General features: G+C 41.7%; 1 protein-coding gene across 1 annotated transcript in view; it reads right to left on the reverse strand.

Moving 5' to 3' along the window:
* Window positions 1-649: 649 nt before the first annotated feature.
* Window positions 650-25,127, reverse strand: part of LOC131689747 (protein O-mannosyl-transferase Tmtc3-like) — a 731,596-nt gene continuing 707,118 nt past the window's right edge. The window contains exons 9-12 of the mRNA XM_058975042.1: window positions 15,869-16,621; window positions 14,585-14,771; window positions 4,303-4,583; window positions 650-4,238 (exon numbers count right to left, since the gene is read on the reverse strand). Of these exons, the coding sequence (XP_058831025.1) occupies window positions 3,345-4,238; window positions 4,303-4,583; window positions 14,585-14,771; window positions 15,869-16,621 (2,115 nt within the window). The 3' untranslated portion in view covers window positions 650-3,344. The remainder of the gene's footprint in view (window positions 4,239-4,302; window positions 4,584-14,584; window positions 14,772-15,868; window positions 16,622-25,127) is intronic.

Consider the following 25,127-nt stretch of genomic DNA (forward strand, 5'->3'; position numbering starts at 1 on the left):
CTCGTTGGAAAAAACGCTTGAAAATTTGTCGGAGAACAGTTGGCAAATTTCTTTAGTGTCGGTGCCTAAAACTCCATTAAACGACATACAAGATGGTAAACCGGATTCTTTTCGCTGCTCGTTGACATACTTCCAGAACGACTTGGACTTGGATTTCAGTTGACGCTCGACGTTTCGCTGGTGTCTAAAAAAGGCGCGTCTGCTTTGTTGTTTGTATTCGTGGTTGAGTTGAAAGTAGTGATTTCGTAATGCAAGTGTCTTATGCTTCGAGAACTTTTTAAATGCAGCTCGTTTGGCAGATTTTAAACGTCTAAGGACGGTTGATTGCCAGGGAGGGTGTTCATCGCTACTAATTGTTCGTTTAGGCACATGGCGGTCGATAAGATAGTTAAGAGTACTAGAAAACGTCATCGCTGCTTCGTTCGCGTCGTCATTGTTAAGATTTTCGTCCCAGTTTATATCCAACAGCCTGCTAACGATGCTGTCGTAGTCAACCACTTACTGAAAAGGTATAGGTAAAGGAATAGACAATATCTCTTCTATTTAGTTTAGTTGTCGTTCATTGGGGTAAGAGGTTTGTAGCCTGTAACTGTTTCAACTAAATGGAAATGTGATAAAATAACAAATACAACAAATTCGTATTTCTTTTTTCATTTATTTTTCTTAAATAGAGTACTTTCCACCATTTCTCCAACTTAACAAATCTCATTTCCGCTAAATATAGGACGAGATCCAGCGGAGGTTCGCTTCTTTTTTTCATATTAATTCCCCCACCATCGCTCCTCTAAACTCTTCCCAGGAGGCTTCCCCGTTAATCACTGTGAAAATATCCGCTTCGAAACGGCAAATGGGAATCGTATATATATTATTAAGGTACTAAACGAACAGCTCCCATAAAACTAAATGAGTTGCAAATATTTACACGAGCCCTCGTTTCACCGAATCGAATGATTTGGTGTGGTTTGGCTGTAAAAGTGCCATCGCTTCGGTTTGCAATTTAACCTGCCAGAATTATGTTGACTCTAAAATTATCTTTATTGCTGCCGGATGAATCACGCCGGGTTCTGTTTTGTACGGTTTGCAGAAGAAATAAAAACCGACATAGAATCTGAACTATTAATATAATGCTGATTTCAGTGTTTGCATCCGAATTGATTGCTTCAATGTTTACGAAGTCCATATGATTTCGCGCGAACCTATTCGGGTTCTGAACCGAAATTTGCATTAGTTTACGCTTGTTGGGTTATTCGCGTCATCGGAAAATATGATTTGGCGATGTAATCTACAGTAGCGAGAATTGTGACTATTCGGTAGCATTTTGAAATTGTGATCGGACTGTCACAAACGGATGCATAATCGTAGGCGCAAAAAACAGAATCATAATGATCAACCGTGCGCTTACATTAAGTACGTTTCGTGGAGACGCTTGGTGTTTTTAGCGCTTGAACTAAACCAATCGATTTAATAATATAAACCAAAATTGTAGATAGCCTCGTGTAAATGTTTGCCTCCCTTTGCTAACCCATCACCGAATACAACGATACGTAAGCAGTAAATAAAATATAAGTATCTAATAGTTTACATAGTTACTACAAACTTATTCCCATAATCATAGGTCGTTTAAATAGAAGTGATGTTTTGTTACACCTTGTCTCACATATATGTTGCAATTCATAACCAATGATGCGTCTGTTTGTTTACATTTTTGGGACACAGAGTTTTTGTTTTCCTTTTTACTTCAGCACTTAATCTCAATACGTGACTACTAACACAAAAAGCTAGCTTCATGAATAGATACAAACATAAGAGATGCATTTCTCCCATCATTTGACATATTTCTTTTTTTTCGTTTTGCTTAAGTACAGCTATTCGCATCACCGAGAACAATGACGATCACATTTTTCTTTTATCATAAAAAATCCTAACAATATCATCTAGCAAATATCAATGACTGTCTTTCTTTTCGTTCGCTCGTGCCAGTGTCTTTTATTTTCCAACCAATAATTGCACACTCGTTTCACCGCACATTGTTTTAATACTAACGGGTTTCATTTATTTTTACTAGTGTCTTAAGTTTCTATCGGCACAATCATGCGTGGGAAAATATATATTTTATTTTTACTTCTGCACTCTCACTTTCTCTCTCGATCTTTCCGATCACGTCTCATTTCATCTCATTTGTTTTTTTTATTTTTTTATGTTACTCCTAAAACAAACAGCAGTTCTTAACTCATTACGACATTCATCTCGCACTCACCAAACTGTACGCTCATTCGTTCCAACTGCAAGGTGAGGGAAGCTTGCAGCCTCCTTGGGGTAGTCTCATTCTGAGTGCTAGCACTAAGTGCGATCGACTATTTACACTAGTTTCCACCTTGTCTCGTTCATTTTCTTGCAGGCCAATCAAACAGTTCGAAACATTTTAGCTAAACAGTAGGCGGTTCTTTTCAGACTGTCAGCGTTTGAAATTACAAACCTTTCTTTTTCGCCTACTGCTTTGCGCGTTCCAAATGTTGTCACTATAAATATACTCCCATCATCTTCATCTTTCAAATGGGGCTATAAATAACAATAATTTTAAAAGTAACAATTTAACGTACTTCATTCTGACAGTTGATGGTCTCTAATGGGTGTTGGTTTCTGTTTTATATTCTCTTCCTTATCCTCTTGCCCGGCCCATCTAGTCTGATACTCATAACGCTACTTATATGGGAAAAAATACGAACATAAATTTGATTGCCATGGAAGTGAACCAGTCTCGTTTGAAAAAATGCAAAGAACAGTCTTTAAGAGGGCGTTAAGAGTTGGGCAATAACGTTTAACGAGTTTGTTGTTCCATGTTTACACTGTTGGCAGATCGCTTATCGGTTTTGTTTTAAAGTTGTTTTTGTTGGCAAACCTACGATTACTTAACAGTGTTAATTAAAACAGGGAACCTAGCGATATGAATTGGATGGTCGATTGCTTGGTAAGGACACAACGTTTCAGCTCCTTTCTTTGCAATGATTAGAACTTATAAATTACTAATGGAGACACCTGGTGCTTCATCCTAGGACAGGTACCATGCGCTGCCTTCTGGGTAGTAGGAACGTGACCAATCCAATTCATCTGCAATAAAATCCTTCTTCCATGTAGTCCTATTCAATATTCTTATCTTCAAATAAGAAAATACCAGATTTGGGTACAATAATCATTACTAACAAAATGCCTCTTTGCTGTAATCACACTCACACTCGTACATCAACAACACCACGCTCCCACCATCATTAATATCAGTGCAGGTTCAGTTCAGTTCAGTCCTAATTAATTTTGAAACAGTCTAACTTGTAGTTAAGCATTTGATGCTATGACATCCCGGACGACGGGTTATCTAGGTCCTTCCCGACCAGCGCAGGTTCGTCAATGCTACTGCTACTACTACTACTGCTGCCACTGCTGCTGATACCACCGCCGACGCTCTCCGTCTGGTGCAGCGCAGCGTTTCGTCTCCGATGCTGCTGTTGCTGCTGCTGATAGTGAGTGTGTTGCTGTTGATGACGGTGAAACTGGGAATCAGCGTCCTCACTGCTACCACTACTAGGTTGACTACTACTCTTACCGCTACTTTTACTCCTACTACTGCTACTAGTCGTATCGTCGCTAAATCTAGGCGCATTCTGCTGCTGATGGCTTCCGCTGGCCACAGCCGATGACGAAACTGTTTCCTCCGCATCGATAAAAATTGGATCGCTGTTGTCATCGTTCCCGATATTACTACTGCTGTTTTCTCCTTCAGTCGCATCGTTCGTTTGAGGTAATGATGTTTCCAAATAATTATGTTTATCATTATCAGTACTAACACTACTACTACTGCTGGTGCTAGCGCTGCCATCATCGCTTGCCTCGGTAGCAGCTTCCGGCTCGCTTTCAATATTTACACTGCTGCTGCTGCTGCTAGCGATGAGCTGCTGGAAGTCGGTTTCCGCTGTCGTCGGGTTTCCTCCGAACTCCCGCGGATCGAACTCCGTAAAGGCGATTTCTTTCTCCCGGCTTGTGCCGGGTGTTCCCCGCAGCCGCCCTATCCGAGTTTGGACGATCTGCAGATGGCGCAGGATGTAGTCTTCGCCTGGTGCCAGCTGGTGAGCATGCGCCAGACAGGACTGGGCCTGTACAAGCTTGCCTCGCTCCACGTATACCACACACAGGTTGTGTAGGCCCTGGATGTTGATTGGATCCAGCTGGAGGATGCGTTTATAGCACTGAAATTAAAGTACATACTTATCATACTTGTTCCACAATTTCAAAAGCAAATATTATACTCACATTTTCTGCAGCATCCAAATCCTTTATGTTGTTAATGTAGATATCACCCAGCAGGATCAGACCCTTGATGTGATCCGGATGGTACTTAACCAGCTGGTTGAGGAAGGGAGCAGCTTCCAGCGGCCGGTGATCGTCGGCTAGCAGCAGGGCCAGATTGAACAGGGCACTACGGAAGTCCTGCTTGAGGTGAACCGCCCGACGGAACCAATTTTCCGCTTCGTCCGTGTTCCGATCGTCCATCGCGAGCATACCGAGGTTGAAATGAACGCGCTCGTTGATTTCTGTAAATGAAAAGCACGCGGCTGTGTTAGTCTGTAGTCGTAGAGAATGGTTTTCGTAGTAGTTATGGTATACAGATGAGTTTTTAAATATTCTACAACGTATATTCATTAATCCACAGAATGTGATATAGGGCATGAGAGAGAAATCTCTTGGTTTCAGATAAAAAAAATCTTTTTGGTAATATTTTTTTAACAAAACTTTTTAAACGACTTCGCGCAATGTCACAATTAACCCTCTTAATACAAATGTCTTCCGGATTATGATTTGGCGAAAGTATTGTGCGAATCCGTCTCCGAGAAAGCTACAAATGTAGCAGGTAACTCTATCGAAGCGTCAGACAACAAAACGGTGGCCAGAACCCGAGCCATTAGCTATCACAAGTAACAATTGACCATTCGTAACCCAACTTTGTACCGGGAAACAAGTGCTTTTTGTTCTCTCCGGTGTGGTTTAGTTTTTTCGGTAGTACGAAGGTGCTTGCTGTGGCAGAGGCTGCAGTAAAGCATTACTAATAAACAGTCTCGCGAGTGATAATTATTACCAGCGATATCGGTTAAAGTAGTGCAGTGAAGTGTGTTACTAAACAGTTTCTTGCCTGAAAGACGCCTTTGTTTAGACGAGCTATATCAGCTCTCTACTGTGTGAAGGTCACGCGGGTGACGGATAAAACAAACGAAGGATCAATTCACCTACCAGCTCGTCAGGAACCAACTGGTGAAGTGTTTCGTTTTTTACTTTTCTTATCGATTTTTTTTATTATTGTTTTTGATTTTTTATTTTGATTTAAATTAAATAGTGCGGTCGAGCGTGTTGCTCCCGCAACAAAATGGAACAAACAGAAGGATCACCCTCCGAAGACGAATATTATGGGGAAGAAGAACGTATATCTGATACTGAGACAGATAATGTTATGGTCGATCCACTTCCCCCACTTTCCCCCAATGTCTCACAGCCCCCCCGAGTCAAGGTTTACCAGGATGGATCCGCTGGTCCTTGGGTGGTATACTTTCGGTCCAAAAATAAACCGTTAAACAGCATAACTGTTGCACGGGAGCTGACAAAACGTTACTCGGCCGTAACCGAGATTAAAAAGGTTCAGTCAGATAAACTGCGCGTAGTCGTTACTGACTTGAAACAGGCCAATGATATCGTTAGCAATAACCTCTTTACGCTGGAGTATCGCGTCTACATCCCTTCTCGTGATGTGGAGATCGACGGTGTGGTAAGTGATGCGGGTCTAACTATCGATGATCTGATGAATGATGGGGCTGGCCGCTTTAAGGACCCTAACCTTCAATCAATTAAGATTTTGGAGTGCAAGCAATTGCACTCAAAGTCCATCGAAGATGGTAATTACTATCCATCAGAACCGTTTCGCGTAACCTTCGCCGGATCTGCACTTCCGAGCTACGTTGAAGTGGGAGGAGCTCGTCTACCTGTACGCCTGTTTGTACCGCGGGTCATGAATTGTTCCAATTGCAAGCAGCTAGGTCACACGGCCACCTACTGTAGCAACAAGCAACGGTGCGGTAAATGTGGGGAACGCCATGCGGATGATACTTGCAGTAGGCCCGCTGAGAAGTGTGTTTACTGTGGGGAGAATCCGCATGCACTTTTGACATGCCCAACGTACAAACTTCGCGCGGATAAACTGAAGCGATCCGCCAAAGATCGCTCCAGACGCTCTTACGCAGAAATGCTTAAAAGAGCTATTCCACTTATCTCCGAAAACCCATTCGCTCTCTTGCCAACTGACGATAACGCCTCTAACGACCCTTGCAAGGGGCATTCTTTGGCTCCGCTTGGAAACTCTAGGAAAAGACCTAATCAAAACTCACCTGAACTTCCTCGTAAGGGCCCTAGGTTGTCCCAAACAAGGGTACAAAATAAAAATAATTCATCAACTGGCAGTGCTGGTACAAATCCGAAGATAATACCTCCTGGTTTTGGGAAATTGAGATACAACCAGGAGTTCCCAGCACTCCCAGGGGCACCAAAAATCCCAAGTGCCCCAATTTTACAGTCAGAAACTCAACCTAAAACGGGATTCCTTAAATTCTCTGACATTGTGGACTGGATATTCACAGTTTTCAACATTACCGATCCTATGAAAAGCTTGCTGGTTGCTATTCTACCAACAGTAAGAACATTTTTAAAACAGTTGACTGAACAATGGCCCCTCCTTGCAGCGATCGTATCCTTCGATGGCTAACTTATTAGACGGAATCAGGGATCTGATCACTGTTTTACAGTGGAACTGCAGAAGTATTATCCCCAAAATTGATTCATTAAAACACTTGCTAAATTACAATCATTGTGATGCATTTTCCCTATGTGAAACATGGCTAACTTCTAATATAAACCTCAACTTCCACGATTTTAACATTATCCGCTTGGATCGAGAAGACTCATATGGAGGGGTACTTTTAGGGATCAAAAAGTGCTACTCCTTCAATCGAATCAACCTCCCTTCGACACCAGGCATTGAAGTTATCGCTTGTCAAACAACAATCAAAGGCAAAGATCTTTGCATTGCTTCTATTTACATTCCTCCTAGGGCCATGATGGGATATCGAAGATTCTCCAACGTGATTGAACACCTTCCCTCGCCCGGCCTGCTTCTTAGAGACTTTAACTCTCACGGTAAGGGGTGGGGCTGTCTATACGACGATAATCGATCTTCGACAATTCAAGACCTTTGTGACAACTTCAATATGACAATTCTGAACACAGAGGAAATGACACGGATTCCTAGACCACCTGCGCAAGCAAGTGCACTGGACATATCTTTATGCTCGACATCACTACGGTTAGATTGCAAGTGGAAGGTAATATCTGATCCCCACGGTAGTGACCACTTACCAATTGTAATTGCAATCACCACTGGTTCAAGACCATCGGAACCAATCAATGTTCCCTATGACCTCACACGAAACATTGATTGGAAGAGCTACGCTGCTGAGATATCCAAAACTATCGATTCAACACAGGTGCTTCCCCTAGAGGAAGAGTATACGTTTTTGTCCAACTCGATTCTCGATAGCGCGATTCAAACTCAGACGAAACGAGTACCCGACGTGAACACCCAAAAACGTTCTCCCAACCCGTGGTGGGACAAAGAGTGCTCAGACGTGTATGCGGAGAAAGCTGCCGCGTATAAAACCTTCCGGAACGACGGGTTAGTTGCTAGTTATCGAGTGTACGCGATATTAGAAAAGCGAATGAAAAATTTAATGAAAGCTAAGAAACGCAGTTACTGGCGCCGGTTTGTCGACGGGTTAACAAGAGAAACATCGATGAGCACTCTTTGGGGCACGGCCCGACGTTTACGAAACCGAAACAGTACTAACGAGAGCGTGGAATATTCAAACCGTTGAATATTCAATTTTGCCAAGAAGGTTTGTCCGGATTCCGCCCCGACACAGAAGATCTATCGCGCCGCGTCCCCTCACGATAACGCGAACGAAACACCGTTTTCGATTGTGTAGTTCTCACTTGCTCTCTTGTCATGTAACAATAAAGCCCCAGAGCCAGACAGAATCAAATTTAACTTGTTAAAGAATCTGCCAGACTCTGCCAAGAGACGCTTGTTGAATTTATTTAATAAGTTTCTTGAGGGTAATATCGTCCCTCATGACTGTAGGCAAGTGAAGGTCATCGCCATTCAAAAACCAGGAAAACCAGCCTCCGACCACAATTCGTATCGACCGATTGCGATGCTGTCCTGTAACCGAAAGTTGTTCGAAAAAATGATCTTGTTTCGCCTCGACAATTGGGTTGAAGCAAATGACTTACTGTCAGATACACAATTTGGTTTCCGCAAAGGCACGAACGACTGTCTTGCGTTACTCTCGACAGAAATTCAAATGGCTTATGCTAGCAAAGAGCAGATGGCATCAGTTTTCCTAGATATAAAGGGGGCTTTTGATTCAGTTTCTATCACAATTCTTTCTGAGAGGCTGCACCAGCATGGTCTTTTACCGACTCTAAACAACTTTTTGCTAAACTTGCTGTCCGAAAAACATATGCATTTTTCGCATGGTGATTTATCGACATCACGAATTAGCTACATGGGTCTTCCCCAGGGCTCATGTGTGAGCCCCCTTCTCTATAACTTTTACGTGAATGAAATTGACGAATGTCTTGTCAATTCCTGCACGCTAAGGCAGCTTGCAGATGACGGTGTGGTCTCTATTACAGGTCCTAAAGCCGTCGATCTGCAAGGACCATTGCAAGATACCTTGGACAATTTGTCTGCTTGGGCCCTTCAGCTAGGTATCGAGTTCTCCACGGAGAAAACTGAGCTAGTCGTATTTTCAAGGAAGCGTGAACCAGCACAACTACAGCTTCAATTAATGGGTCAAACTATTGCTCAGGTTTCAACTTTCAAATATCTCGGGGTCTGGTTCGACTCTAAAGGAACCTGGGGATGTCACATTAGGTATCTGAAACAGAAGTGCCATCAAAGGTTCAACTTTCTCCGTACAATAACCGGAATATGGTGGGGTGCCCACCCAGGAGAACTGATCAGGCTGTACCAAACAACGATATTGTCGGTGATGGAGTTCGGGAGTTTCTGTTTCCGCTCCGCTGCGAACATACACTTCATCAAACTGGAGCGAATCCAATATTGTTGTTTGCGTATTGCTTTGGGTTGCATGCACTCGACACATACGATGAGTTTAGAAGTGCTGGCGGGCGTCCTTCCGCTGAAAAATCGATTTTGGAACCTCTCATATCGATTGCTCATCCGATGCGATATCTTGAACCCGTTAGTAATTGCAAATTTCGAAAGGCTTGTCAAGCTCGATTCTCAAACCCGATTTATGTCCTTGTACTTCGATTACATGGCACAAAATATCAATCCTTCTTCATACTATCCCAACTGTGTCAATCTCCTTCATGCTTCTGATTCAACTTGTCGTCGCTTCAACGAGTTTGCTGAAATTTTTGACTTCGTCATGAACTCTTCGCAGTTTCGTCGTCTTATATTGTCACTATTTTAATTATGCTTAGTTTATCTTAGTTTAGTATAGTTCATTAAGACAAATTGTCAGTTGGACTTTTTTTTATACAAATACAAATACAAATACAAACTGTATTCTTCGACACGTCCATGAAAGACGAGATTCGTGGAATCCCGGATCACATACGTCCGCAAGTGATCCCAAGTATCTTTCATAATAAATTGCGAGAAGTCGACTGCAACAAGATGTTTTACACCGACGGGTCAAGCCTCGACGGCTCCACTGGCTTCGGTATATTCAATCAAAACCTCACCGCCTCATTCAAACTCAATGATCCTGCTTCAGTTTACGTCGCAGAACTTGCCGCTATTCAGTATACCCTTGGGATCATTGATACTTTGCCCACCGATCATTACTTTATTGTCTCGGATAGCCTCAGCTCAATCGAGGCTCTCCGTTCAATGAAACCTAGAAAGCACATTCCATATTTTCTGGGGAAAATCTGGGAGCGCCTGCGTGCTTTGTCTGTAAGATCGTACAAGATTACCTTAGTTTGGGTTCCCTCGCATTGCTCCATTCCAGGTAATGAAGAAGCGGACTCTTTAGCTAAGGCGGGCGCTTTGCAAGGTGACATATATGAAAGACCAATTAGCTTCAGCGAATTTTTCAGTATTACTCATCAGAGAACCTTCGAAAGTTGGCAAACTTCATGGAGCAATGGTGAACTGGGAAGGTAGCTACATTCGATAATCTCTAAGGTATCGACGAAACCTTGGTTCAGGGGGATGGATGTGGGTCGGGATTTCATTCGCGTGATGTCTCGGCTCATGTCCAATCACTACACGCTGGACGCACATCTCCGGCGTATTGGGCTCGTGGATAGCGGTATCTGCGCTTGTGGCAACGGTTATCACGAGATCGAACATGTTGTCTGGGCATGCGCCGAGTACTGTTCTGCCAGATCTCAACTATTCGATTCCCTTCGGGCCCGAGGAAGATCACCCAATGTCCCGGTTCGAGATGTACTAGCAAGCCGCGATATTCTCTACATGTCCCTTGTATACACGTTCCTCAAAACCATCAATATCCAAATTTAAATGCCCCTATCTTTTCTCTTATCATTCCCAGAAGTTCCCTCTTCCGCCTACCTTACCCCAACGATGGTTTGATACGACTCCAACACGAGACAAAACATCTGTTGAATGAACCAACAACACGAGATCTACAGTACAACATCACACGCGCAGCGCGGTGTGTTTCCGATCCGTATCTGAGCCGTACTACGAAATCGTCTGGAGGAACCCCTGCCGGCTCGAGGAAAACCGCTCGGCGTCCCAATACTTGATACATCCGTTCGAATCTGTAATCCTGGCCGTTGATTCCTGATGCCGGAAACTGAAAGTTTATATCCCCCCCCCCCAGTTCAGCCTTGTCCACCCTCTCTCCCATATCTCTGATACACAGATGTATGACTTCACCCCCTTCTCCCCTTGAATATCTTCCCAAAACTTATGTGCCCCCCTATCTTCTAGTTTTAGTTGATCAATATTTAATCTCGTTAAGAAATGCACAGCCGTACCACTACTTTAAAATAGCCTTAATTAATTCCCCCTAATCTTGAACCACTCTCTCCAGTTATTTCTAGTTAATAAGCTTGTAAAATGTTCCGCTTAGTTAATAATTAATTTCTCCTACAATCTCCCTTCTAAAAATCATAAAGTGAATTACTATAAAAAGAACACACAAAATGACCCGTCCCCCAAATCTTACGAATATTATATTATACCCTCTTTTATATGTATAAGTTAGCTGTAAAGTTTTTTTTTAGTTTCATTATATAAAACAAAATAATATTGAAATGTGTAACCCCGTAGTTTTAAGAAATTCAAAATGTAAAACAATGAAAAAATGGCACCTTTAAGCTAATGCATACGTGCCTTATCAAATAAACAAATTGAAAAAAAAAATCATTGATCCTGAAATTATTGTTATCAGAAGTCTTTAATCATTTGGATAAACGTGCTCCCCACATTAAATTCTTTCAGAATTCTTCCATTTACTTGTTTAACAGAATTCTGATAGAGAGTCCCTTATATATTATTAAAGAGGCCCCAGAAAAATGGGAATCGAGACGGAAACACAAAAATTGCCATTTTACAAAAAGTTGAAGAACTTTCGCAATTTTCATTGGATTCAAACTAAGAAGTGCTTATTTACATTGGTTATTAGCAGGCTTTAATTTACCATAAAAATATAATTTTTAGGATTGCTTTATCTTGCCGAAAATATTGATCACACGCTCATTTTTCTTCAAAAAATTACGAAGAAGTCCAAAAAATTCGTAAATGACGTTAGAACCAGTAGTCGCTTTAAAACAAAATGTTCTAACGATCGAATGTGCATTCAATTACATTTAATTCAACATAATAATATTTCATATCGATGCACTATAACCGAAGATATTTGAAAGATAAATTCATTTTTTCACTGTAACTCAAAAACTGTTCTACTGTAAATTTTTTTAACCTCATTTTCTGATTCAGCACGCAATTTTACATCAGAAAAGGTGTTCGAATATTGAAGTTCAGATTTTAATTTTTTTTTATAAACTAGTCTAATCGATTCTGGTTATGAAGTTTTCAGATGTAACCAATTCCCTCTCAACAGTCGCTAAACATGAGGTGGAGGTACTAGTTTACAAATTTTGGGGTGTATGCATGAAGTTAAGAAAAAAGGTGTTTTCTAAGTCAATTTTGGGTCGCTGAATCCGAAAATCATATCCTATTTCTTTTTCAAAACGATTTTTTGAAAATCATGTTTTTGAGCACTTTTTGCAGTTATTGGTCAATATCTCAGGAAGAAATCAACTCACTATTCGAAAGGTATTGATGTGCCTATTCCAAAAATTTATAACATGTTTGGATTAAATATCAACAAATTAGGGTAAAGAGCAACCAAAGTAAAAAAAGTGATTTTTTGAAAAATAGCTCATTTTTAGTTGATTTTTCATAAAAGTAATTCAGCCAAAAAAATCTTTTAATTCTTATGTGACAAACAAACTTCTCACGTTAATTTTAAGCCTGATATCACCAATATCGGATGGAAAATGTTGATGATATGGCGCATTGAGCGAAATTAAAATTTTGTAATTTTAGCAGACCCTCCCCTGGTGCGGCGGTTCAGAGGGTGTAGCACTGGTCTCATAAGTCTCATATTATCTGTCATCTTAGATTCTAAAAGGCCGGAAAAAAATTATTTTGCTGTAAGAAATCAATTAAAAATAAATAACTTTTAAAATTGGTCAAATATTCACTTTTTTTAAGTTGGGTCGCTGTCAACACTAAAACATATTATGTTTTTTTAAAGGGCATCTCAGCATCTTCCAACCTGAGTATTTATCAAATTAATTGGATGATTTTCACACGAAATATTGACTAAAAACTAAAAAAGTGCTCATTTTCTCGCTTTTTGAGAAAATCACAAAATCGCTTCTTTGAACAAAAAAATGAATCTTGTTTTCGTGTTCAGTGATCCAAAATAAGTCTAGAAAATACTTTTTCACGCAGCTTCATTTTTCTTGTAAACTAGTGTTATTAGCTGTGTGCGTTGGACTGAAACTTCAACACATCTCGAACGATGAATGGAGCAGCATAGAGTAAGTGGGGCGGCAATAAAGCTAAAAATCGAACTTTGTTTATTTGCGTCCCCTACTTGTCGCCTGAAAAAATCACGAATCCTCATTGATTGACGTACATTCTCAATCATTACTCGACAAACATGTCAAATGGTCCTAAGTGCAAATGAGAGCCTCTATTTGTTTACTTTCTCTTTCGATTATTACGGCGTCATTTTAAAACTTTTCAATATTATTTCAGGATATATCGAAAAACTCTGATTTCAACTAGCTTATTAGCGTTAGAGTTATTAGCGAAATCTGCTTCGTCAGCGTTCGAGATATAGCACCATATATCGACAGCGTCCCCACGTCGCTAATGAAGCACGTTCGACATTTTGCATCTCGTGCTCTAGGATGGCCCGAATTCTAAACACTGTAAACACTGCCACACGGACTTTCTGTAACATCTTGAGTTACCTGATCGATCGCCATGTGCCTAGGTTAATTAGTCGACAAGCTGACAGACATCGGTGGTACACTGCAAAGCTACGTTGGCTAAACAGCTAAACGTGCAGCGTTTTGAAAATTTAGCAAACACCGTGCTTTGTCCTTAAGAGGTCATTACGTCGAACTAAATCATGATTTAGAAAAAAGTGAATGCACGCTGTTTTTTCCAGCTATGAACGAAAATTACAACGTAACCTCAAATCGGATCCAAAGTATTGCTACCATCGAATCCTAGGAAGGAAACAATTGCACGCAAGACACAGTATTACCCACTATTCTATCATATACGCCAGTTCTGCATTCATTACCTACCCCAGCTGTCACAGATACTTACACGTACACGATAGACATACGACTAGCACATAACAATTTTACACTAGTGCTGAAAACAACAATTATTACTATACTGACACTAACAGGCTTCTACATTTCTTTAATATTTTTTGTTAGTTTGGGCTGATGCACGTATGAAACACAAAATTAAAAAAAAAGCCCATAAGCGCTCTCGGTCTCCTCGACGCAACACTATCGAGATGTAATATGCAATAACCATCTTAAAGCAATTGTCTGTCAAGGGTTCCCTGAAACTGAAGCAAGACGCATGTTTGATGATGTTTGCAATACCGTCAAATCCATCAACTTAGGAGAGAGCTTCTTAATGCTTCTATAATATTTTCACATCAATTTGTTCGGAACTTATTTAGCACATCAACGAGATACAAATTTGTTAAAACCGCAAAGATGCCAACGTTTTGGGCTAAATTCTTTCAAATGTTTCCTTAGCCCGTTAAAACCCAACGTAACATTTTCCATAGTGGTAATCGTAGAAAAAAAAATAAATACTTGGACTTAACGGGTTAACTCATATCTTAAATATGCGATTTAAAGACATCCAGCACCGGTAACTTACCGTCCTTGGCCAGCAGTTTAAGCAACCGCTCGCGGGCAATCTTCCGTAGTTCAGGTCGTCCCAGTTCCTGCAGCAGAATGGCTGAGTTGAGTAACGCCTGCTCGTGTTCCGGATCGAACTCCAGTGCCTTGTCAAGATAGGCCAGTGCCTGGGAGGCTTTTCCCTGTTCCAGAAAGACAACGCCCAGCTGAAGTAGGAGAACGGAGAAAAAATACGTTAGCATTCGTTAAAATCAGTGAATGTCAAACGAGGTATAACGCGATTCGAAATGGCGTGCACGTGATTCCGATACCGAAAATTAGAAGCTCCAAGAAAAACAGAACCGTCGCCGTCTAGCGCCGATGCGGATGGGAGAAATTATAGCCCACCAACGCAACGTCCAACGTAAAGTGGGCGGGAGGGAAAAACACGACGTGATGAATACTGAATTGTGGGAAAATGATCGAAAGTGAAAAATGGGCTCCGGCGTCGGAGGAGCAAAAAGGCGCAAAGAATCGACTAAAACATAATGGGAAAAGTGAAACTAAAAAAAAGCTTGAGGAAACAATGATCGCTGTTGTATTTGTTTAAATTTGCATAACATAAAAAACCCGCCGCTCGTTCGGATCTTTCCAATGGTTTAGAGCCGCGGTGACGATGTTGGCCAGAATGAAAACGTCCCTCCCCGAGGTTATTTATCGCTTGGACGCGTGACCCAGGCCGGTTCGAGCTTTGCTCTGCGCATTCCGTTGTCCTTCACCGCCGCCATTGTGTCTGTCACTAGCCTAGCTGCATAAGCCATTCAACAGTGTCTCCCGTCAGCTAATGGCTGTGACGGCTATGAATAAATGTACGCGGTATGTCCCAGACAGTTAATGAACTCAACGAACGGAAAACGAAAAAAAAAAATCGGCCATCCATCCTTGGCCTTGCACTACTCGGAACCGCGCCTTGAACCGAACGACGCCGGTGTGGTGGCCGATCGGTATGTCAGTGCCATCCTCGGAGGGATGACATTTTGACACGTTCGATCGATGGAAATATATAGCAGCTCGTTGGCGGCTCCCCCGACCGTCTGCGGAATGAGTAATTGCGAATTGGATATCTGACAGCTGGGGTAGGTGACATTCTTGGGTTTTCGCTTTCGAATCTTGCTCCAGCGACGATGTGGGAGTAATCGATTCTGTTGATTGGCATTTACTTTGAAACTTTTTTTTTTCGGCCGGGAGGGATGAAATTAAGTTTGTTTTCTTTAACCGTAGAATAAGTTATTGCTGTTTAGACAAGTTTAGTTGCTGTACTTACGTTATAGTAGATGTCCGGATTGGTGCTGTCGTACAGTAACGCCCTCTCGTACACCTCCTGCGCTTCCTTGGTTCGGTTCAGTTTAATCAGAATGTCGCCCCGATTGATGTACGCCTGAGTGTAGTCCGAGCGCATGCTGATCGCCTGACGGTAGAGTAGGTCCGCCTCCTCCAGTCGGGTGGCATTTTTCGAGATCAAATTCGCTAGATTCAGAAACACGTTCAGATGATTCGGTGCTATCCTCGCCTGGTAGGATTCACCCGGTTTCGCTTTCGGTAGGAGCGATTTCGCCTTTAAGTAGGCTTGTTCAGCTTCTTTGAACATCTTGAGGTGATTGTAAGTACGACCGACGTTGATGTGTGCCCCGACGTCATCCTCCTGGACGCTAACGGCTTTGTGGAAGAACTGAAGCGCTTCCTCGAACTTTCCCTCACTCTCAAGTGCGTGACCAACGTTGTTGAAGAGTTTAGCGTTCCGCTGATTGACCTTCAAACCGGACATGAATATCGTATACTCTGACTCCCAGTCGGCGTTTCGGTTGTAGGTTTTGATCGAGTGACTCAGTAGCAGGAAGCATAGACAGCACCAGGATAGTTTGCGGGACCACCGTTCCGTGAGAAGTTGAAATCCGTACGCCACCAGCATGCAGAAGCCCATCGAGGGCATGTAGAGGACCCGTTCGGCGATTACGAAACCGACCGGGAAGAACAGGTTCGAGGCTGGCAGGAATGGTAGCACCATGAAGGCGAGCCCCTGTAAGGAAATAGAACAAATAAACAAGGATTAAGTATAGGGTGTAAAGCGAATTTATTAAAATCTAATTTCCACGAATAAAAAACGTCGCAATTATCATGATTGAGACAGGAAAGCATTCGCACTGGGTTTAGGGATTTTTTGTTTGCTCCATAAGAGTTTTTACTACCCATCACGAAATCCGTAATCGTCCCCCTTTTAAATCGGTTTATTCCATCGCTTTTCGCTCGAGACCCTCCGGCGAAAGTGCAAAAAAAACTGTGTCACATCGCTGATTACAGTTTAATATTCCACTCTACTGCAATTTTACTCAACTTTAGGTCCTCCAGCCAACCAGGCTGGCACAAAGTGGGTGACAAATGGGAAAGTTTTTTTCCCCCATCATCGAGACCATGCCGTGATGCAAGTTGGATCGGGGTTGTCTGTGTTCGCTGTATTTTTTTGTTGCTGCTGAAAACATCATCCTCCTGTGCTAACGGGACCGATGGGATGGCACTGTGTCCACTGCAGCAACCAACAGCAAAAAAACCTCCATCGACCAAATGAGCAGAGTTCGCCAGTGCGTGCCTGTTTGGCAACACGTGGAACAAAGCAAGCGGTTTTTTTTTTCTCTCGTGTTACACTGAAACACTGTGTTCGGTTTCATTGTTCCCATAGCTGCAGTTCCAAGGTTTCCAGAGGCAACAACAGAGGTGTACAGTTCAAGGGTGCTGTGCGTGTTTGCGTACCCATACCCATCGGGGGACTCCGAGAACTCTACCGGCACAGTTTGCCCCGTGTACGATGAACGCAAACTTTTCCCATTTTCCAAACAACAACCACACAGCGCAACAGTATATAGGAGGCAGGCAAACTCTGTCGGAATGTGACAGGACGACAGACCACGTTCAAAGTCTCGCGTTGCCGGTTACGCCTATACAAACACCACGTCCCCATGTATCCTTCAGGCAAGCAACAATTAGGACTCGTTGCGGGAGCGTAAACCGACGTGGTTTGCCGCTACTGATGTACCGTTTCAGGCGCTTAGATTGAGTGTTAAACTCTGTAGGTGAAAAGTTTTTTTTTGTTACCAGAAAAGAACTCCCACATAAATTGAACCTAAACGGGCTATTCCGAAAGAAACGCCTGCGAGAATTTATTGCGTGAAATAAATATCGAAAGCAGTTAAATCGATCTGGTTTATGCGTACCACATGGGTCACGTTGAGCATTTTTTTTTTCATATTTATTTTCTGTCCGGGTTCTGTCCACACTGAATCGCCTATCACCGATTACCAGAGCAGTGACTCCAAGTGAGACCAACGGCTTTACTTCCCTTCCAAAAGAAAATGTGACCGCAGATTTTTCACCTCAGAAAATCTCCACGATAGCGGCGGAGATCGGACCCAGACCCATTGGGGTCAGAAGCGGTCGCGCTTACCACTGAACTACCGGAGCCGATTTATTACGTAATTTGGAGAGGGTTTATCGAACTGAAATGTTTTCAAGTCGATTCAAATGAATTGCGAGAATAAACGTTTCGACGAAATCCTAGCTGTAGAAACTGGAGAAAAAGCAGGAATGCATTCATGGATGATTGCTGCAGATTTTTTTCTCAGAAACTTCTCAAGAAACTTTAATAAAGTACAGTAGGAATCAGTATGACACAGTTACCTGTAGCAAAGGGAGAGGCCGTATATTTTCCGGACCAGTCTATGTAGAGCAGAACGCTACCTCTCATTCCCTTGGTATTACCGGACACTATCACGTTGGTAAAAAGTTTCCAAGACCGTAACACGTGGTAGCAACTCGATCGAAAAACGATTACTTACTAGCTGACACGTTGGTGTAAATGGAATGTGTACGTTCGCAAGTAGAGGAGTAGCATGAGGCTAAATGCGCATTGCAGTGGGTCCGCACGGAAAAAAAATCCGTTCATAAATTTATGAACAAAAAATCACGATTTCGTGATCAAGTTCGCGTAAAAATGTACATAGTCTTACATTGCATTGTTTGCATGGGTTACCGTGGTTGTTCACTAGAAAATTTTAGTTTTTGTAGTGATTCTTGTCCATAATTTGGGGATGCACTTTATTTTTGAATAACCATTTAAACGATGTTCATGATTTCAGGAGCTTTGTCGTGATTTTGATAATTTTTCATCACGTTTTCGTGATATGTTATGTACGATTTTCATGTTGGAATTTTCTGACAGCGTAGTGTAACTCATGACTTCAAGATCTTGGTCACAATCTTAGTAATTTCTATTCACTTTATCGTGATAATTTAGTCACAATTAGTGTTTATGTTCATGATTTCAGGATCATACTCACGATTTTTGATATTTTAGTAACGAGTATTGTAATTTATGTTCATTATTTCTGGATCTTAGTCACGATTTTCGCAATTGCACGTTGTCATGGTACTTTATTCTGGAACTCAGTTCCAAAGTTAACACGTGGAGTAATGTGACTCATGTTCATATTTGTCGAATGTTTTATTCAGAGTAACGTGACAATATGGATGAATTTCGCGAACTCGAACAAATGTTGGCAGCATCCGGTCACATTTTAATGAAACTTTCTGTACATGAGAAAATTGTCACAAAAAGCCTCTTTGCATACTTTGTTTTTCCAAAAATGATCTAGACTGTCTTTTGAAAAGAGTCAAACTTTTGACGTAGGACTACGTCTTTGTTTTCGATATGGGGGTGCACTCTGCAAATTCTACAAAAATGGTATGTAACGAAAAGTGGTCCAATTTTAAACGCATATAATTCAGCCATCTCACGATAAATTTTCAATTTTTTTTGCACAAATCGCCCCGAAATACTTCTAAGAATAGCTTTCAATAGATAAACCCAAAGATTTTTGATATCATAGCATTAAAAAATTAAATAATATACAACCTTGTCAAAATATCGCGCATTAACACACAGAAGATAGCGCTTCCCAAGCCCTGTACGACGGATTGGTATACCTAGCGCGCAACGCTTCTATGAATGACGTCATCATCGACTATTTAAAGAACGGACTTGGCCAGACACGCTCAGTTCCCTGTTGAACGGCTGGCGAAGCAGATCACTGCGCTCTGTTTTTTACAACCAGTGTAGCTGAGCTGGAAGTCCGTTACACTGGCTGTGGAGGGACGCTGCCCTGTGTCGTCCAACAGGCGACCGCTCCAACTGCTTCCTAAATGCCGCTGTAATGTTGCCAGTAAATTTTTGGTTTAAGTAGCACATGTATTTGCTATTTGCGCTTGAAATTAAGTAATGTAGTGGTAGTAATAAGCTTCCCATTTTAATTTAAACGCAAGGACAGTTTTTAAAACAGGATTTGATTAATTAGTTTAGCTCATCTAAGTAATTTTAAGCAATTTTTTTTCTGTAATTTAAAAGGAATTTTACGGAACTTGGTGAATTTGGCCCCTTTTGCAACTGGTATAATCAACCTGCACAAAGTGTTGCATAACGCAGGGCAGTTTTTTGGAACAAAATTATGTGTTATCATTCAGCCCTTCGCTATGCAAAATCACGATATTATGACAGATGGGCTAAGCGTGGCCGTTCCTTTCAATCGGGAAAGGCCGCGTAGAATTTTGGTGAAACGCGCTCATAGTGGTGGTACTAGTTGTCTCTTTTGTTCTACCCATCATCATCAGCGTTGACTCATTTTGCATTGTACGCTTGGGTTCAATGTTTGGCGTCAATGTGTTGGTAGGTAGGGGAACTGGCGGTAAAATGAACACGTTAAGCAAAGTCATTATTTTCTAACTAATAAGTGAATGAGATATTACAATCACCTTATGTTTCTTGTTAGACATGTTTTGTACATATCTGGTAAAAATACTTCGTCATAAACACATTTTTTCAAACATGATTCTTGATTTCTAAACATGTCCAAAAATGAGACATGTTTATAGCGAGTGGGTAAAATGAACATGTGGCGGTGTTAAAATGAACAGCTTCTGGTGACCTGGAAAATGTCCTGTATGTATGCAATGCGCAGCGTTGGAAAGCATTTTCCGATCAATGCTAATATCCCAACAAATCATGACACATACACATGCAGGCAAAAAAAATTGTCACGGAAGAATTGAATTTTCATGACGTAATATTAACCATTTTAAAATCCTGTGGCATCGAAACACATCTACAAACTTGGGGTTATCCATGGGTGTTTGAACTTTTAGGATCTGTTTGAGACCAACTAGAAAGCTTGTTCTACACATGAGATATGATTATATTGTCTAAAATTTGATTTTTCTTCACCGGTCCGGGTGTTTTTTCCCACACACTAAGTACTAAGAAAATAAATATTTTACATTAAGTAGTATAGTCCTACGTCTACAGTTCGTGCAACCCCATAGGGCTGCCCCTAGTAGTTTTTTTTACCAATTTTTTTCAAATGGCTATAGTCCAAAAATGACAAATCCTGCAAAAAAATCGTTTAGGAGTGATTTTCACAAAATTAGTCAAATTTTTGAATAAAAATATTGAAAAATTTCTTCATCGACTTTTACACTGACAAAAATCGATTTTAAAAATTTACAGTCGATTTACAAAAAAACCCATCTTTGAATTGGATGAAATTTTGTTCCAAGATAGGTAATTATGTTCCCTACCTACCGTCAAAAATTCAAGTTGGACTCTTTCAAGAAAAAAAGTTATTTGAAAAAAACTTCCTTTCCAAACAGAACTTTTTTTCAGTGTATTTTTATCGCAAACTAAACCAATGAAAGTCATAGTCCCTCTCGTAGGTTGACGGTACTGCAAACATCTTCAAGCATATTTGAGCAGACAACTGCTTTGAGATGGTTATTGCATTACGCCTCGATAGTGGTGCCCCGAGGAGACCGAGAGGGCTTATGGGCCTTTTTTATGTTTTGTGTTATTTCATACTCTGCACCAGCCCAAACCAACAGTCAGCTAAGGGCACTGGCGTGGCCGATTGGCGGGTCGCCGTGGATTGACTTTCTCTGTGGGCTGTGTTTGCAGACATTGTTCAACAGCTTAACGGCAGTCTTTGTGGGTACAGCTCGCAGTGGAAGTCATTGTGTGTCGATTTATCGGTCGACCTCGTCAACGTGCACAGGCGCATAGGGGTTGGACGGAGAGCTGATTGATTTTTGTGGGGATCTGGCATGCGGTGTGGAGGAGAGCTGCTTTTTTCGTTTGCGAGTTTTGCGCATTCTCTGTCCAACCTTAAAAAAAAAAAAACAGTAGAACCCTATTAGTTGTGTTGTGTTGTAATAATTGTAGTTTTTGGTACTAGTGTAATGTTGTGTGCTAGTCGTGTGTCTATCTGTGTATGTGGGTCTTTTGAGTATTTGTGACATATGGACCAGGGAATGGATGCAGAACTGGCTTATATGATCCCTCTCCTAGATTGTCGGGTTTGACGGTATTGCAAACATCTTCAAGCATATTTGATCAGACACCTGCTTTAAGATGGTTATTGCATTACGCCTCGATAGTGGTGCATCGAGGAGACCGAGAGGACTTACGGGCCTTTTTTATGTTTTTTTGTTATTTCATACTCTGCACCAGCCCAAACTAACAGTCAGCTAAGAGCCTGTGCGCACTGGCGTGGCCGATTGGCGGATCGCCGTGGAGTGACTTTCTCTGTGGGCTGTGTTTGCAGACATTGTTCAACAGCTTAATGGCTGTCTTTTTGAGCACGGCTCGCAGTGGGAGTCATTGTGTGTCGATTTATCGGTCGACCTCGTCAACGTGCACAGGCGCATTAAAAAAATAACAGTTGAACTCTATTAGTTGTGTTGTGCTGTAATAATTGTAGTTTTTAGTACTATTGTAAAATTGTTATGTGCTAGTCGTATGTCTATCTGTGTATGTGTTCGTCTGAGTATTTGTGACATATGGGTCAGGGAATGGATGGAGAACTGGCTTATATGATAGAATAGTGGGTAATCCTTCTTTGTATCACTTTTTATCGGTGTTCAATTCGTGCATTCGATTCGACTCATTCGGATTGGATAAATGAAGGTACGATTAATTTACCGACGCACATCAATCATCCATTCCCGGTCAGCATAGCATGAGAAACTTTTAACGGAATGCAATTGTCGTTAATAGTAAATATATATCATTTTCTGGCATTTAGACGATTCCAAGTAGTTTTATAGCATGTTACATGTGTGTTGTTCAAATAATACTCAATAATAATACTAACTCTTCTCTTTATTTCATTTTGTTTTATTTATTTTCGGTCTCATGCGTCACATTCCTATGATGACCTCTCCGAGTTCATTCATCAAAAAAGGGTAACATTGCTGCCAACAATGACTCTTCGCTACCATCAGACGTCGCCAGGTTTTAGAAGAATTGAGATGTACTCACATACTCAATTGAATCAGATAAGTAGGAACGACCAAAAACTGCAAGTAGCATATTACACATGCCTTATTTTAACACATTAAATATTATTTCTATTAACTTATTATTTACAGGTAACACACATATCTCAACACACAACACTTCCCATACACACGTAAACATTAAAACTCGCAAATATACAAATGCTCGACAGGTGACTGGGCCAAGTGCATTCACTCGTAGGATCTATTATTTCGATGATCGCCTCGATTCTACCAAACCAGTGCACAATTAAGCTGATTTAAGCTAGTCTCGTCTGGTGAATGCATGTAACCTGGAAGCCCCAGACACGACAGGACGAGACGAACAGATGACGGACAGGACTTGACGGGTTCAAAGTTTTAGGCATTCTTCAATGCTCGGCTAGCGACATAAAAAAAAGAAAAGATGGTTCTATGTGTGGTGGTTGGCTATTCAAGTATTGGTAGCGTTTGAAGTACTAATGTATGTCTTTCATGTGATGATCATAAATTCAGCTGTATCTTGTACCTATCTAATCTATTACGTCTCTCATATATTGTCCTTTATTTCTTCTTTTTGAGTCCTATACTGCCATTCTACACCCGCCTTCAGCTGGGTCAGCAAAGATGGTGATAGTGAACGTATTAACACTCACACATTCTCAAACGCGGTCTCAAGCGGGAACCTAGAAAAATGCTCTCGCGCACGCGATTGCGAATCGATCACGTCCGAAAGTCTATTCTTGATCCTAGAAGCCTAGGTCCATGCCTTCAGCTGGACCAATTAAGAAAATACGCCCATACCTATTAGACAACACGTCTCATGGCGACATGACCGGGAACCCTATCGATATAAACGATCCCACTCTCTGCCAGAATTCTAACCGCGAACAGAAAATTTAATATCAGACTCACGGTTCGCGCGACCATTCAAGAACACACGTTACATATATAGCACGTCAGCGCACAAACGTTAGAGCCCCTCGCGATTTTCCAAGCAACCTACGCCCACGAACTCGCAAACATGATTACACCCCGGTGATAAGGTGAAAATCTCAGCACTCATAAACTTAGCAACACGATCTCAAGCGTCAACCTACAAACTCCCGCGCTCGCGCCATAATGAATCGGGATCGTCCGGAAGACTCTATCCTCGGTACCAACAATCTAGGTCCTTGTTAATTAATAAAAAAAATTATAAAATTGAAAAATAACTCCCATATCCACTAGACAAAACGTTCCATGGCGACATAACCGGAAACTCTAGTGATATGGGGTAATTCTCTCCCGGTCAGAATGTGATCCGTACACCAAAAGCTAAAGATCAAAATGACGGTCCGCGAATATATGAATGGCGGCAGGGTTTCAAAATCGAATTTATACACGCGAAGTCACATACACGCGAGCACACGCGACAAACACTTCAACATACGAACGCTTTAGCCATTCGCGATCATCTACGCACACCTATGCCCGCGATCGCGTAAACTTGATAACACTCCGGCAATTGTGTGAACGTTTTAGTACTTACGAAGTTACAAACGCGGTCTAAAACGCGAACCCGCAAACGCGCGCGATCATGAATCGGTCACGTCCGGAAATCTTTAGCCTTCATTCTAGCAATTTAGGTCCATACATTCATTTGGACCAATCCAAAAAAAATAAAGCTCATATCCACTAGACCACGCGTTCTACGGCGACATGAATGGGAATTCTAATGATATGTAAGAACCCACTTTCTTCTGGAATCTGAACCGTACACAAAAAATTAAGTATCAGATTCACGGTCCGCGCGCGATCCTTCTAGAACACACGCGAATACGCGAAAGGCACACGGTTATGAAATAGAATTTATGCACGCGAAGTTCATACACGTTAGCACACGCGACATACAAACGCGATCGAGCACGTTAACGTACAAATGTTCGAGCCCTTCGCGATGATACACGCGATCGCGAGTCCCTACGCCCGCACATGCCTGAACCGTACAATGAATATCACATTCAGAATCACGACCCGCTACAATTGGCCTATTGCAGTGTTTTATTGGGCGACATTGCCTGTCTCGTCTGCAAATTGTAGTATGTGATTCTGACGGGGAGTCCTTCCGAGAACCTAGCTCTACAGCTCCAGTAGGACAACTCTCGAAAAAAAAACTAAACCAATGAAAGTCA

This window comes from Topomyia yanbarensis, chromosome 3, assembly GCF_030247195.1.
Source record: "Topomyia yanbarensis strain Yona2022 chromosome 3, ASM3024719v1, whole genome shotgun sequence".
Taxonomy (NCBI): domain Eukaryota; kingdom Metazoa; phylum Arthropoda; class Insecta; order Diptera; family Culicidae; genus Topomyia; species Topomyia yanbarensis.